At 41.6% G+C, this 16,229-nt stretch overlaps 2 protein-coding genes across 4 annotated transcripts in view; one reads left to right on the top strand and one right to left on the bottom strand.

Annotated features, from left to right (window-relative positions):
• Nucleotides 1–5,468, top strand: part of SLC12A6 (solute carrier family 12 member 6) — an 86,332-nt gene extending 80,864 nt beyond the window's left edge. For all 3 annotated transcript variants that reach the window (XM_068965582.1, XM_068965580.1, XM_068965583.1), the window contains 7 exons: nt 57–252; nt 1,065–1,234; nt 2,075–2,206; nt 2,810–2,917; nt 3,113–3,297; nt 3,687–3,820; nt 4,725–5,468. In XM_068965582.1, coding sequence (XP_068821683.1) covers nt 57–252; nt 1,065–1,234; nt 2,075–2,206; nt 2,810–2,917; nt 3,113–3,297; nt 3,687–3,820; nt 4,725–4,816 — 1,017 coding nt within the window. In that variant the 3' untranslated portion in view covers nt 4,817–5,468. The remainder of the gene's footprint in view (nt 1–56; nt 253–1,064; nt 1,235–2,074; nt 2,207–2,809; nt 2,918–3,112; nt 3,298–3,686; nt 3,821–4,724) is intronic.
• A 2,019-nt stretch (nt 5,469–7,487) lies between these two features.
• EMC4 (ER membrane protein complex subunit 4) lies at nt 7,488–10,821 on the bottom strand. The gene is made up of 5 exons (XM_068965013.1): nt 10,668–10,821; nt 10,236–10,350; nt 8,709–8,862; nt 8,223–8,383; nt 7,488–7,977 (listed from the first exon to the last, which is right to left on the bottom strand). Exons 1-5 carry the CDS (start codon nt 10,751–10,753, stop codon nt 7,942–7,944), a joined length of 552 nt encoding a protein of 183 aa, XP_068821114.1. The 5' UTR covers nt 10,754–10,821; the 3' UTR covers nt 7,488–7,941.
• Between the last annotated feature and the right edge of the window lie 5,408 nt (nt 10,822–16,229).

The raw sequence follows: 16,229 nt of genomic DNA, 5'->3' as shown, positions 1-16,229 counted from the left end.
ATTAAAAGACTCAGGATAAAGTAATCCAATTTTGAGGTTCTGGCTCTCTCTTTCAGACCATAAAGCATCTGATGGAGGCCGAGAAGGTGAAAGGATTCTCCCAGCTGGTGGTGGCCGCCAAACTGAGGGAGGGCATTTCCCACCTCATCCAGTCATGTGGCCTTGGGGGCATGAAGCACAACACAGTGGTGATGGGATGGCCAAACGGCTGGCGCCAGAGTGAAGATGCTCGAGCTTGGAAGACTTTTATTGGTACAAACCACTTCTTGTACTATCTTGAGGGCCCAAATAGAGGATATACTCTGACCCCATGCTCCAGCCTTGTACAGCAGGAATTCTGTCGTTGCTGAAACATAACCTTATAAGGGCACCTAAACAACTGTTGGGCTTCCCTGGAGGCACAGTGGTAAAGAATCCACCTGCCAATGCAGGAGATGCAAGAGACTCAGGTTCAATCCTTGGGTTGGGAAGACCCCTGGAGGAAAAAATGGCAACTTACTCCAGTATTCTTTCCTGGAAAATTCCATGAACAAAGGATCCTGGTGGGCTACTGTCTGTGGGGTCAAAAAGAGTCAGACATGACTGAGTGACGGAGCAGACAAGCGCAAATAACTATTAGTAGTAATAACTGATTCTACTCACCTCCTCCAGCCTCACATAATGTTCATCAGTTGTTTATCTTGCCAAGTCTTATGTTAGGAATTATCTCTGAAACTGTCATATTTCCATGTGTGATCTCCCACATTGGCATTCTCACAGGAGTTGCAGGAAGTGTTCTTCAACATCAAAATCTCCCAAATTCACATAACACCCCCCACCTTAGAAATATAGTAATCAGAATACACCTAGTGATGTAAATCATAGGTCTCAGTCTAATTCTGTTAGCTATTCAGATTTTTATTAATAAATTTTGTTACTTGATTTGGTATAACCTACTGTGTAAACAGGACATCCTACGCAAAGGACTGTAAAGGGGCATTACCCTTTCTTTGCAGACATGGTAGGAAGCAAGGCAAGCCTGAGGATTCATCTCTGCTTATCCCAAGTCTCTATTTTTCCTCTAGGCACAGTTCGAGTGACAACTGCTGCCCATCTGGCCCTGCTGGTGGCCAAAAACATCTCCTTCTTTCCCAGCAATGTGGAGCAGTTTTCTGAGGGCAACATTGATGTGTGGTGGATTGTACATGATGGGGGGATGCTCATGCTATTACCATTCCTACTGAAACAACATAAGGTATTTTGACACCTTTTTTAAAAAAGTCTGTCTCCTTCAACTTCTGTCCTGGTTGGTTCACTAGACAGTTTTTTTCTTTCATTCTGTAATGTTGGGGCTTAGAAATGTTGGAGATTATTCTTGGCCTTCCATAATCCCAGATTCAACCTTATGAGAAATAGTTTTCTTTGTAGTTGATATCTAACCATCTCCAAGAGAAACTCAGCAAGTTTATTAAGCCCTTGTGAAAAAACATTAACAAGTGAACATGTCCTGTTAAAAAAAAAAAAAAAAGAGCAAAGTGCTGAAAACCTAAGAGGTATGTGTGTCTTACTCATCCTTTGGTGAGACTGAAGTAAATAGTAAAATAGTAAATATAGCCAGTGTCTGTCTTGGCTTGGCCCACCTCTCCCTTGAGGTATTTTTTTCTGTTCTTTCTGTTCCTTCCTTAATGAACTTTTTTTTTGCCACAGGGAAAAAATAAATAAACAGTATATTCTGCACGGTATCGTTAGTATGCTGTCTGACTAAGTTCAGTTCAGTTCAGTCGCTCAGTCGTGTCCGACTCTGCGACCCCATGAATTGCAGCACACCAGGCCTCCCTGTCCATCACCAACTCCCGGAGTTCACTATTAATGTATCACATTCTGTCTTTTCCATTTTGCCAGTTTTTTTCTTGTTTAAACTATTTAATGTGTTCATAGTCAAACTTTTGCCCAAGTACAATAATACAGCAAGTAAGAAGCTAGGAACAAATACCTTGATACTATTCAAGGTTGTTTTAAGCAAAAATGCCATTTGAGTAACTCTTTTCCTGCTTCCTTGCATTTAATTTCCCATGTATATATGGTACTTTCTCAGGTGTGGCGAAAATGCAGCATACGGATCTTCACAGTAGCCCAGCTAGAAGACAACAGTATTCAGATGAAGAAGGACCTGGCCACCTTCTTGTATCACCTTCGCATTGAGGCAGAGGTGGAAGTGGTAGAGATGGTGAGAAAACTGAGTTTGAGATCAGAGAAGCTACCCTTCTCCCATGTCCCACCCTGTCATTCTAGAATCTCTTCTAGTCTGGGAATTTCTTCAGTTGCAAATGTGGATTAATCCCTTAGTTCCAACAAAACTCTAGTATATTGATCTAGATAAGTATAGCACATATGTGGTGTGTATTTGGTGGTGGTTTTAAGTTTTGCTTTCTTGTTTATTATAGTCCTATTTCTGCCAGATTCTTGTCTTCTTAATACAGTTTTATTAAGTTTCTATTCATATATTCATGCTAAAGTCACACATAGCTTTTTTTAATTTAATAACCTGGCAGTATTAAACTAACAGGATTTTGTGTTTTGTGTTTCAAGGAAACACATATGTAATGGTTGGATTGTGGGAGAGACTCAGAGCTCTGGATCTGATCTACAGGCCACAGCATTGTTTCATGTAGCTCGATGACTAAACAAAAACTGACACCTGGGTTGGTACTGTGATAGTTGGTCTGGTTTAATTTAGTGAGTGGAAACGAAAGTGCGTGTTTCTTGCTCCTTTGTGCTTACTGCTCATCCCTGAAGCTCATTGTGCCTATCTGTGTGGTGTGTATGGCAGCACGACAGTGACATATCCGCCTACACTTACGAGCGCACCCTGATGATGGAGCAGAGGTCACAGATGCTGCGGCACATGCGCCTGTCCAAGACGGAGCGAGACCGAGAGGTGAGGCTGCGCACCGGCCTCGGCCTGGCCGGGGGGCCTTTCACCGGAAGGGAGGATGCACTCTTCTCACAGCATGACAGATTCTTCCTTCCCCGCTTTATTAGTTACTCCACAGTAGCCACATCTTAAAATGATTAAAGACGATGCATGAGAGAAAACGGGTATAGTATCATAGTTGTGTTGGGCCTCCCCCAGGCACAGCTGGTGAAAGATCGGAACTCAATGCTACGACTGACCAGCATTGGCTCTGACGAGGATGACGAGACAGAGACGTATCAGGAGAAGGTGCACATGACGTGGACGAAAGACAAGTATATGGCGTCTCGGGGACAAAAGGCCAAGTCAATGGAAGGGTTCCAGGACCTGCTTAACATGCGTCCGTAAGTTTCCAACTCAAACCTAACGTAGTAGCCCCGTTAGTGCCACAGATGCGACTTTGCCTGGGTACACAGGATGGAATCTAGTCTTCATTTCACCCCAGATCCAGCCATCTTTCTGTTGTTTGCCTGTGCATACCAGCCACCAATTAATAGTGTACACAAACCATCTTTCTTCCTGCCCATACTGTGTTCCTGGTATAAAACAAACAAACACAGAATGAGAAAACCCATGATGTCAATATTATAAGGCAGTCATTTGTTCATTATGTTACTCATACTCTAAGCAAAAAACCTCTAATATCTCAGGTTTTTTAGAGTTGACGATATACCTTAGTTTTCTCTCTGCCATAACCTACTTCTGTTTCTAACCCCTCACCCTCCCCTTGCAGGGACCAGTCCAATGTGAGGCGGATGCATACAGCAGTCAAGCTCAATGAGGTTATAGTTAACAAGTCCCATGAAGCAAAGCTGGTTTTGTTGAATATGCCAGGGCCACCCCGAAACCCTGAGGGTGATGAAAACTGTATCCTTTCTGAGTGCAGAATTGCTGGTAGGGAAAATCTAAATGTGTTTTAGATGAGACACTGAGTAACTATAAAGGTCACTGTCTATGACTTCCCCTCTTGAGAAGAGAAGACTGTTAAAAGTCTCAAGCAAGGACCCTTACTAAGAAGTGGTACTAGGCTTCTTTGGGGGAGCTGGGTGTAATGTTCTCTCTGAACCCTAGACAGGTTTTTTAGGTGGTATATATGCACAATGGCTTCTAATGTTCAGTATATAGAACCATTTCTGATCATCCTAGAGATGGAACACCATATCCTTTCCCCTTTCCAGGCTCTTCCCACTTCACAAAGTCTGTCTTGGATGAAGTTAAAGGGGAATTTCCTCTAACTGAGAGGAAAAGACAAGGGTTGATCCTCTGAAATAGCAAAGACTGGATCATTTTACAAGTACCATTAAGGAAAAGAGGTTAAAAGAAAACAAAGAGTAAGTCATCTGTATTTCAGTGAAACATAGGAAAAAGAAGTGGCAGGGAAAAAATGTAGCTCGAGGAGCTGCACTTGGAAATTATTTGGATTCTCTCTTGGAATCTTACAAGCTACCCTGTTGTGGCTTTTTCTCCCTTTTGGCTTATTTTCTGTGTACTAATAACACATTACTTGTGGGTTCCCCCATTTAAAAATAACAAAAAAAAATCTAACAAGTGGGAAAGAATTTTGCATTAATATTATTTATGCCAAGAGACTAGATCCCCAGATTACTTCACAGAACTGAATTGAATCCAGAGTTCAGACGTCTCCAGTTCTGACTATATAATAGTTAAGCCTGTTGATTTTTCAGCTTTGTAGTCAGATAAACTCAGATTATCATGATGCCCGGTTGTAAGAATGCTCTTTTCCTACTTGTCTCCTTGACAATTTCTGAAGACATGGAGTTCCTAGAAGTACTCACTGAAGGACTAGAGCGAGTCCTTCTTGTCCGAGGTGGTGGCAGTGAAGTGATCACCATTTATTCATAATCTACTCCTGAATGACTCTGCTCGGCCTCACCTTCTGAAAAGGATTCTATCCTCCGTGGAAGTGCCGGCTCTTCATTACCACTCCCATCAACTAGAGACCTGTATTCTGTATACATCACGCTGAACTCTTAATGAGCTGAGCCTCAAGTCCTTGTGCAGGAAAGTACAAACCGATCTGTTCTTCGCTACCATATGACCTGCTGTCCTTAAAGAAGTAGATCTTCCCGCAACATCAGTACAATGCTCAAGGCCTACAAGCCATGCCTGTACCAGAATGAAGGCAACTTAAGCTGAACAAACTAAACCAATAAAATAAATTGGTAAGAGATGCTAGAAATTCAACTGAAGTTGAAAGGCAAATACACAAGTACACATCTAACATTAAAGATGAGTCTTAGAAGTCATGATTCAATGATGACACCATGGGGGTGACAGCCAGAAAGAGACAGCCTCATCATACTACGGAATTCCTGGCCAAGTACATGGGGATCTTACATCTTGGTGTAGGTAACTGGCAGGCCAAGATGAAAATTTTCATCAGTGCATCCACTGCTCTCCGGGACTCTTAATTTTATATTAGGGTACTAATATGTAAAAACTGAAACGCGAAGCTGCAGCCTCTACTTCCTCCGAAACAAGGTTCCCCCCAAATATGTTTAGGGACACATACTATATTATATATTTCGGCTGTTTTTCAAAACCCATTCTGTGGTTAATATTGTTACACAGGCACTGTTACCATGGAAATTGTTTTTTAGAAGGTTGAGTAAAAATTATTTCAGGTTCTTTTCAAATGGACAAACTAAGGGAACTCCGAAAGGTATCTATCAAGATCTGGATAAATACAGTCTGTAGTTACCTGTGTGATATGGGCAAAATACATAAGCTATTATCCAGGAAATATAGATGATAATGCATATTGACCAACAGATCCTCCTTTCTTCTCCCTTTTATGTCCTCTGGGTTACAGGCACAGATCAAAAATCATAGTAACAAACGCCAGGAAGACTGGCAAAAATCCTTCCCTAAACCTTTGGACTATCCTTCAAAGGGGGAATCCAGCAGTGGAATTTGAGGTTTAGAGCCATACTCCTTCCATAGTGCCAAAGTTACTGAGCTGCTGCTATTCTTCTTACTTGCTTCACTGAAGTGGTGTATAACTGGCAATGGCCTGATTCAAGAAACTTCTTTAAGAAACCTGTGGACTTATTCCCAAAGCCATAGTGAAGACTTGAGGCATGCGCCTCAGTGCTCAAAGTATGAGCTTTTTTTTTTTTTCCAGTTCCTTATTCTGACTACAGAAACTTGGATCTGAACTAAAAAATTATCCAAATTAAGTCTTTTGCTATTTGTTTTGTTTTCAGAAAGCTCAAAATGTGTCAAGAAAATACTTGTGCAAACTTCACTAATTTGCTAAGTTAATGATCACAAAACATCTGACTTTCAAGCATAGAGAAGCTACCCTGTGTGGCTGAGTGGTAATTTATGTGAAGTCTTCATTTATTTTACAGGATAGGGTATTTCAAGAAACTCTCTTGCCTGTATTCATGGCTGCTTTTGAAATTTAATTTATGAATGATAAATAGTGCCACTCTTTGATTACCAGTAGGATATGGAGCAAGCTGCTTTGCTCCATAGTCTGCAGACTATGCTTACCCTTATGGACAGAGGAGAAAAACCCTTCAATATGACTTAAGAAATTTGAGTCATTTTGATTTATTCCCTTTCCTCTTCTTTAAATGTCCAAGTTTAGTCAGGTAGCAATATTGTTTTGTTTTTGTCTTTTCCTGCTGCTTTCTGCAGAGGGTAGAAGCGTTGTTTACAACTTCCATTGCAACACTCCATTGCTAAGTTGAGTTCAGCAGTAGCAGAACAAGTCTCCGAGAACCCAAGCTATTAATGACCCATGCTCTAAAGTCAGCTTGCCCAAGAATTCCTTTTTATTTACACACACCCTCTGGCCAAAGTGATACATGTATATGTATTTTTTTCCATATAGAAAAAACGTGGGCAAAAAATAAGGTTAGTTTTTAGAAGAGCTTTCTGTGGCTGGAGCTCTGTAAGAATCCTTTAAAGGGATAATGGAATTAGTGGCTGCTAATATAGCCCCTACTGCGCCCCTAAAACAATCACTGTTACATGGGGAAGTGGTTCTTGGGCCAGATTTAAACTCATCTCTGTCTAGAGCATTTCATGTCTACGTGTCACTTATGTTTGCAAAGCGTCTTGTCTCTTAATCACTGCAAATAAAGCAATACTGAAAACTTGACGAAAGAATGCATATTATGGGAGGGGGCTTTGTGTTTTAAGCAGGAAGAAAAAGGAAAGACATCTTCCTGCCTTTTGAATGAGATCCAGCTTTTAAGTCTTAGCTATGACTTTACCAGGGCAGGTTATGACAATATTCATTTTCTAATTGCTGGCCCTCTGCATTGCATAGCTATCTTAAAACTGAAGTTTGAATCGCAGCATCTGTTTGACAGGTTCCCAGTTCCTCTCGGGGGGAGTATCACCACTTTATATCTTCCGTTGCCTCAGATTCCTGTTGCCCCAGCAGTCCTGCCAATCCGTACTCCCCCAAACGTGTTAAAAATCCATTTTTGTGGATATTAAAGTAGTTATTACACTGTAAGCATTTTATGCGCTTTTTTGGTCTGGTTTATTTTTCTTTTCATCATGTATGATCTGAATTCACATCTTCCACAAGTATCTCCAACAGAATTTTTATGTCCCAGCTTGTGTTAAATAGAAGTGAAATATTAAGGAGAATAGATATAAGGAAAACTTGTGCAACTTTTTTTTAGTATTGTTCTCAGCCATTTAATTTATTAAAAGGAGATGCTGCTATGGTTCTTGATTTAACAGCAACCATTCTTTTGTTTACATAGTCATGGTTTTATTTGTTGTTTTGCTCTATACTGGAAACATAAATAAAGTTTTCTACCTTATTTTCAGTCAAGAGTTGTGGTATAATTTTTGTGTGTTTGTAGTGAAACAGTCTTTCACCATGGAGAAAAGAGCTTTTGGTTCTTTTCAGCAGGAGATAATGTTAAGGGTTAATAAGCTGAGAAGGAGCCACTGGGCATAAAGAATCCAGATATATAGGTACCAGGTGTTTCTTAAGTTCACAAAAGCAGTCCTCCTCCACTGAACTCCATCCTCTGAGAAAAGAAAAAGTAAATAGGTTAATGGTGAATGAGTGTTGAAATACCTTCCTGAATTGACTACTTATTTTCACCACAAGCTCTATTTTACTTTATCTTTTAAGAATAACAACTCTCAAATTCTTAATGGATCTTATTTAAGAAATGAGCTCTAATACCAACTGTGATCCCCCACCATCAAATGGGTCAGCTATTTACTGTACATTAGGGCTGTTCCAAATTTAATTTTCCTTTTGCCTTACCTCAGGGGGTTCAATGAAGGCTAACCAATCTGATGCATGTGTAGGCAACAGTCCCATTGACTGGCACTTATAAACAGCCAATGCCAAACCCATAAGGTTCCCAATGAGATACACCAAACCCTGAAGAAACTTCTGGCTTGAACTTTCTAGCATCTTGAACGCTGTTGGGGTAACAGAAAGTGTCAAAAACCAAAACAACTTTTTCTTCAGTATGAATCAGGCCATATATTAATATAAATAATACAAACAGCTCCATACTAAGATAGCAAATAGAACCATTAAAGGTGAACAAAAACCCACAAGCACCATTTTCCCCTCATGCCACCACCACTGCCATCACCACCCTGCATACAACTAGCCAAGAGCAAGCTCTGCCAAAGATTTACAGTGGGTTTTGCCAAAGAATTTGCCTCTGATTCTTAAAGCTTAGTTAGGGTGGATTATTATTTCAAGAATACTTACTGGCAAGAAAAAAAGAATACTTACTGGCTGAAATGGCCATAAGTGCCTGAATGGGTCGCCAAGCCATCATGCACACCATCATAGTAGGGAAGATGGAGATGGTATTGCCTGCCATGTACATGATGAAGAGGTTCATAGGAATCTGTTTCAGGGGACCCAAGGCAATGTCCCAGCAGCGCTACAACAAACACAGGTTTAACCACTGATTACTATCCTTAGTCCCACATTTATCGTATCACTGACTTTAAAGTCAAATGAACACAATTCCCAGTTCTGTGCTTCTGAGCTAACTCCTCAATTCCACCACCTCTACCATTCTCTCACTTTGCCAAAGGAACCTTGCTCATCTACTAAAGATAAGGCGTCCTCACTATTTTATGTTTTTCCCTATGGGTTTTCCAGATACCATTTTCCCCCCATGACTTTAGGTAAAGAAAGGACTTCCCTACTTTTGTTCTTATACTTCTGCACCTATCATTGTCCCATCTACAATTGAAGAACTAGATAAAATCCACATAATGGTAGATCAGCACACCTCATTTACTAACAGACAAATCAAGATATGTAAGATGTGAATGACATTATTAACCCAACTGACATACAACACTGCACCTAACAGATAAAGAATTTACATGCTTTTCAAACACAGATGGGACATCTACAAAAACTGACAACTGAGCCATGGAGAACATGTCAGTAACTCTCAAATCATACAAAGCATATTATTTGGTTATAATGTAATTGAGCTAGAAATCAGTAACAAAAAGATAACTAGAAATTTTTTCTTATGTCTTAGAATGAACAAATGTGCTCTAAATGATCCACTAATCAAAGCAGAACTGTTAGTGGAAAATAGAAATATTAACTGATAACAAAAATACCATATATTAAATCTGTAAGACCCAGAGCTCAAGAAATCAGAAGAATAATAAATTAGAGACACAAGGAAATGGAAAGGAAGGAAATCAAAAAGGGTAGACTTCACTACAAAAGTAACATCTGAGAAACATAAAGGAGATGAGACAGCAAATCATAAAGGGAATCTGGGGGGAAAAGGGAAGAACAAGTACAAAAAGCCTGAAATAGGTTGCCTGGCATATTTAAGCAGCAGCAAGGAGGTCATTCTGGGGACAGGAGTGAACAAAAGGGAAAGAGGTAGGAGATGGAGTGACTTAGACCAGGATGATAGAGTAAAGCAATAAGAAATAAGATTTTCAATCTATTTGAACCAACAGACTACTCTGACAGATTGGATGAGTGGTATAAGGGTACCAGAGTAGAAAAAGGACTTCAACTGGAATGCGCTGCCCCAATAGAGAATTTTCAACCTACTTTATTATACCTTATGTTCAACCGTCTTTTATTTTTCCAATTAGCACTTTTGGAGCTGATACGGTCAACTAATGTAACACTTATCTCAAGCAGTTTAGCTACCAAATATTCGGGATAAGGGCCATCTTCAGTAAGATATCCATATGCTGCCTGGAAGAAGAGGTAGGTGAGTAGCTCAGAACTGGCCCAAGGACTATGGTTCCATCTATACCTCTGTACCTTCTCCACTAGGATCCGGTCTGTCTCTTGAACGCTGGTATCAGGCACTTGCTTGTCCAAGTAACCAACTGGGTACAGCGAGTCTCCCTGGCCACCGCCCCGGTCACTTCGGCCCCTACAGACCAAACCAAAAAAACTAAGGCTGTAGCCTCCCACACTTCGTATCCCACATTTCCTGTTCTCATCATAGGAATAAAGATCCTCAGATGCATCTACCTATATTAGACCAAGCCCTCCCGTGGTTCGTCAGATCCTGGCCTACTGGGAAGGATGAAATAAGCATCCTTTGGACACAGAAACCTCCAGGCAGAGAAGCCATCAGCTCCCCAGGAGTCGTCTTTTTAGAGAGTTGTGCCTGAGGGCTCAGGTCCTATGCCTCTGGGGTAGTCCTACAGTGAAAGCTCTGATATCGAGCTTTGCCCAGCACTTCACCTGCTGCCTCCTCCAGGTCCGCTCAGCTCAATCGCCCACTTGAAGCGCCGGCCTCGGTTAGCCACCAAGCTCCCTTGGGCAGTCATGGCAGCAGCAGCCTACAAATGCGGCAAAGCTCTGGACCAAAGCGTAGCCGGATCCCAAGCCCAATTACCTCGGCGACTTCCTGGGCTCACTCTGTAAGTCTATTTCCGGCGCGCAACTATAGACGTCACTTCCGCCCCGGAAATTGTCCCGTGGCCAATTGGTGAGCTTGGTGCTAAAGGGACTGTTGCGCTTTCTCTTTTTTCTGAAGAGACCTTCTGGGTGTTACTTGACCTCTGAGGTGCGGTTTATGGGACAGAGGAAAGTCTATACTGACCCTGCGTTAGAGGTTGAAGCCAAGAAAGTGAAGTGAAAGTCGCTCGGTCGTGTCCGACTCTTTGCGACCCCCGTGGACTGTATAGTCCATGGAATTCTCCAGGCAAGACTACTGGAGTTGGTAGCCTTTCCCTTCTCCAGGATATCTTCCCAACCCAGGGATGGAACTCAGGTCTCCCGCATTGTGGGCGGATTCTTTACCAGCTGAGCAACCAGGGAAGCCCAAGAATAGTGGAGTGGGTAGCCTAGCCTTTCTCCAGCGGATCTTCCCGACCCAGGAATCGAACCGAGGTCTCCTGCATCGCAGGCAGATTCTTTACTAGCTGAGTTACCAGGGAAGCGTTGAAGGCAAGTGCTTCTGCAACTTTTACGCCTTCTTGGGAACACAAGTTCAAATTTCTGTTTATATGCGTGGTGAAACCACGCATTGTGTGACTTTGAGCGAGTTATTTAGTGGCTTCTGAGTGTTGAATGTCCACCGTATTCCAGGAGCTTTGTGTTTATTATATTCTTTAATTCTCACAGTAACAATGCGTCGTAGATAGTTCTATCCCTGCCCTGCACAAAACCTGGGAAGCCTGTGGGGGTTTTAAGACTCTTGGGCTCGAGATTCAGTTTCCCTTTGAGTCCTGGCTTCGCTACTTAATTGTGTGACTTTGGGGCAAGTCAGATTCTTTGTTTTCAAACCTTTTCATGCGTAACCTGCTTTTAAGGCTTGTTCTGAGTTTAAACGGAGTGCTTGCCACAAATGCATTCCATGTTTTTTATTTTATTTTAAATTTTATTTATTTTTGGCTGTGCTGGGTCTTTGTTGCTGCATGTGGCCTTTCTGTTATGAGAAGCAGGGATGGTGCTCTGGCTTCTCACTGCAGTGGCTTCTCTTGTGCAGGAGGAACTCTAGGGCCAGCCGTCTTCAGTAGTTGCTGGGAATGGGCTCAGTAGTTATGGTGCAGGGGCCTAGTTGCTCCTTGGCATGTGAGATCTTCCCTAATCAGGGATGGAATCTGTGTCCCCCAACCCTCACCCCGGCAGTCTGACTCCTAACTACTGGACCAGCAGGGAAGTCCTGTGTTTTTTCAACATCACTAATCTCCAACATTCTTCCTAGTGATTGGGTTTTATATTTAATTATATGCCAATATCATAATTAAACCTATTACCAGGTATTTAAGTTGCTTACTGCTTTTTTTCCCCTTTTATAACCAATATTGCTGCCATTGTCCTTCAAGTCATATACTCCTTCCCTTTTAAAGTACGCCTCTGCTTGGTATAAATTTTTTAGAGTGCTCATGTTCATGTCTAGTGGCTCAGTCTTATTCAGCTCTTTGCGACCTCATGGACTGTAGCCCACCAGGCTGCTCTATCCATGGGATTTTTCCAGTCAACAATATTGGAGTGGGTTGCCATTTCCTCCTCCAGGGGATCTCCTTGATCCAGGTATCAAACCTGCATCAGCAGGTGGATTATTTACCACTGAACCACTTGGGAAGCCCCTAAGAAGGTACTACAGATCTATTTACTCCTTTATTCTAGGAATCTCACAGTGTTATTTGCTGAAATGTGTTCCAAAGAACTGAGGAAAGGTTCCAAGGTCAAATAAATTCGAGATGTTGTATTCTGCACATACATCCCAGAGATTCTCAGTGCTATTAGTATAACACTAAAACCACAAGAAGTGATGCAGTAAAGAAACTTCTTTCATTTTGTTTTCCAGTCTGCCTGAATGAGAAATCTGTCTCTCTCTTTTTTTTTCATTACATCTGTTAGTTTCCAATGGAATTAGTGTTCTGTAGAACACAGGGGCCTACCTATGTGCTCAAATTCAAGAGAAAGGCAAAGTCACTCTTTAATGATCTGACTGATATTCTTAAAATTTGTTAAGAATATCATGAGAAATAATAGCTTCTTTATGGAAATAGAGTTTCAGATTGGAATGAAACTTGTGTGGATCCAAGTTTTTGCACAGAAATGTGTTTTGCAAGAAAAGTAAAGGGAAACCTGTATTCTAATCCTGACTCCAAATGAGCTCCTAAGAGAGGAAGGAAGTCTTGGCCTTCATTTCTTCATGTGTAAAGCAAGGGACTGACATACTAGATTACCACATATAAAGGAATAGTGAGATTTCAGATCATTTTTTTAAATTGTACTTTCCATACGTTTCCTACTTCTCTGCATTATGCAGCTACCACTTTTGGATTTAGAGGAAAAAATGTTATTAATTATAACATGACATGATTTTAAACCTAAAAGCAGAATGATTCAGAGATTCACCTTGAGAGCCCTTAGAAAATACTGATGCCTTGGCCACACCTCGAGATTTTACTTCATCTGCTTAGGGGGGATCAAATGCATCAGTGTTTTTTGTGTGGCTCTCCCGGTGATTCTACTTGGCAGCAAGGGTTCAGAACCACTGACCTAAGAGTGTTTCATTGTTCTAAAATGACAAGGTTTGAATTTACACAGAGTAGTTTAAGCAGTCATTAGTTTTTGAGAGCCTCCTTGTATTCCTCCCCCGTGGGAGAAACTTGAATTAGAAAATAATAGGAATACTGAAATTGTAAAAATAAATATTAAACTTCCCTTACTTTGTGGCTTTGAGCAAATGTTATTTTAATTAAACTATGAGAAGGCAAACCATGATTGCATGGGTCATATGAGTTGCCTTGTCTGCCTTTACAGTTTGTGCCACTGTCCAGTTTTGGCATTTGTGTTTGTGTCTTCCCCTCTCATCCCCAAACACCTCTTGAAGGGTCTACTGAAGTGAAAGTCACTGAATCGTGTCTGACTCTTTGTGACGCCATACAGTCCATCTCCAGGGCAGTATATAGGAGTGGGTAACCTTTCCCTTCTCCAGGGCATCTTCCCAACCCAGGGATCGAACCCAGGTCTCCCACATTGCAGGTTGATTCTTTACAGGCTGAGCCACAAGGGAAGCCCTTTAAGGGTCTAAGCAGCTGACTGTTTCTAATACTTCATGCCATTTTCTTCAGAGCATCTGCATTTGGATTGAAATGAACAAAGAAATTTTCTGTTCATACAACCAGATTTGTGAGAATGCATCCCTCTAAAGGAAAAAGTTTTACAGCTACCTCTGAAGTTTTTGGTCTATGCCATTTTACAATGTCTCTATTATAATTCTATTTGGCTAGCCTCACTGGTTCAACCAGTTCCCCCAGTGTTTTAAAAAAGCTCCTAAGCTTTTTAGCAGCTTCAGTAAAATGGGCTTCTATTGCAATCTCTAGTTATTTGTGTTATTTAACTCTATTATCATTGTTGTCTTCTGAAAAGGAACACCTTACTATTATACCATTCATGGTACAGTTGTTTCCATGTCAGTAATAGGGTTTTAACAGGATGAAAATTTTTTACTCCATTTTGTCTGTATGCATTTTCAAACCCCTTTATCAGAAAAAAATATATATATTTTGGGGGGTAAGATCCTACCTTGTTAGTTCAGATTGGGTTTCTGCATTGTTTCTATGCAGATTACAATTTTTTCTGTTTCTGGTTCATGGCTATTCAGTGTCATGAAATGCCCCTGTCAGCAGTGACATGAAATAATATGGTGCTGGGAGAAGAGGCTGGCTAGTAACGCCATTCATTCTTCATTATCAACTACCTTTCTCATTTCAAGAGGACGGTTGTGAAATTCACATTTTAACAGGTTCCCATTATAGCACTTCCCTCCAGCACTTGCTTAGGAAGCTGGGAGGATTGCCATTCCCACAGATCCATTAAAGAATAAGAATGACAACCATAGTGTGAGTCATAATGATACATCTCTGATGGTGTAACCTGTTTTTTCAAGCTTGGTTACTCTGGATTCATCTAGTGATCAATGTCAGGTATCTTAGGAGTGGAGTAAGCTACATCCCACCACACAGAATACTGGAATCTAAGAACACTGGAGTCTACATCCAGGATCTGAATGACCAATCCAGGTCCTTTGGGGCATTTTTTCTTATGTGCTAATTTTTAAAAAGCTTCAGTTGGTTCCATTTTAAAGCATTGTTTTATAGCCTGAGTTTTTTATAAGGAGAATTGTTATGGGCTGAATGTTTGTGTCCTCCCAAAATTCATATGTCAAAGCCCTAACTCCCAGTGTATTTATTTGAAATGAGGCTTTTCTGTGTGTGTGTACGCTAAGTCGCTTCAGTTGTATCTGACTCTTTGCTACCCTACAGAATGTAGGCCACCAGTGTCTTCTGTCCACAGGATTCTCCAGGCAAGAATACTGGAGTGGGTTGCTGTATCCTCTTCCAGGGGATCTTCTGGACCCAGGGATCGAACCCTTATGTCTCTCTGTGTGTTGGCAGACAGGTTCTATTATAGCGCCACCTGGGGCTTTTATGGGGACAGGCAATCAGGGTTAGATGTGGTCATGAAGGTAAGGCTGTCACACTGGGATTAGTGTCTGGGAAGGAAAGTTATGACCAACCTAGGTGGCATATTCAAAAGCACAGACATTACTTTGCCAACAAAGGTCCATCTAGTCAAGGCTATGGTTTTTTCTGTGGTCATGTATGGATGTGAGAGTTGGACTGTGAAGAAGGCTGAGTGCCGAAGAATTGATGCTTTTGAACTGTGGTGTTGGAGAAGACTCTTGAGAGTCCCTTGGACTTCAAGGAGATCAGCCCTGGGATTTCTTTGGAAGGACTGATGCTAAAGCTGAAACTCCAATACTTTGGCCACCTCATGTGAGAGTTGACTCATTGGAAAAGACTTTGATGCTGGGAGGGATTGGGGGCAGGAGGAGAAGGGGACGACAGAGGATGAGATGGCTGGATGGCATCACCGACTCGATGGATGTGAGTCTGAGTGAACTCCGGGAGTTGGTGATGGACAGGGAGGCCTGGCGTGCTGCGATTCATGGGGTCGCAAAGAGTCGGACATGACTGAGTGACTGAACTGAACTGAAGAAGACACACCAGAGAGCTTGCTCTCTCAGTCTGCCGTGTGAGGATGCAGTGAGAAGGTGGCTTTCTACAAGCCAGGAGGGGAGTGCTCACCAGGAACTGAATCAGCCAGCATCTTGATCTTGGACTTCCCAGCCTCCAGAACTGTGAGAAAATAAATTTCTGTTGTCAAAGCCATACATTCCGTGGTATTTTGTTATAGTAGCTCAGGCAGACTAATAAAAGGGTGAAGTGGGATTCAGAAGAATTGAAGGAGAATATTGGTGCTTATTGAAGTGCTTTTGAA

This window comes from Capricornis sumatraensis, chromosome 2 (assembly GCF_032405125.1).
Source record: "Capricornis sumatraensis isolate serow.1 chromosome 2, serow.2, whole genome shotgun sequence".
Taxonomy (NCBI): domain Eukaryota; kingdom Metazoa; phylum Chordata; class Mammalia; order Artiodactyla; family Bovidae; genus Capricornis; species Capricornis sumatraensis.
The sequence above is the reverse complement of the archived record's forward strand: the minus strand, read 5'-3'. Positions and strand labels throughout refer to the sequence as shown.

What these genes read in the sequence shown, in the direction of transcription:
- EMC4 (XM_068965013.1), bottom strand. Translation starts at nt 10,753, where the DNA reads ATGACTGCCCAAGGGAGCTTGGTGGCTAACCGAGGCCGGCGCTTCAAG. An exon ending in GGACCTGGAGGAGGCAGCAG is followed by an intron (nt 10,351 to 10,667) that starts GTGAAGTGCTGG and finishes TTTGGTCTGTAG; the next exon opens with GGGCCGAAGTGACCGGGGCG. An exon ending in ACTTATGGCCATTTCAGCCA is followed by an intron (nt 8,384 to 8,708) that starts GTAAGTATTCTT and finishes TTACCCCAACAG; the next exon opens with CGTTCAAGATGCTAGAAAGT.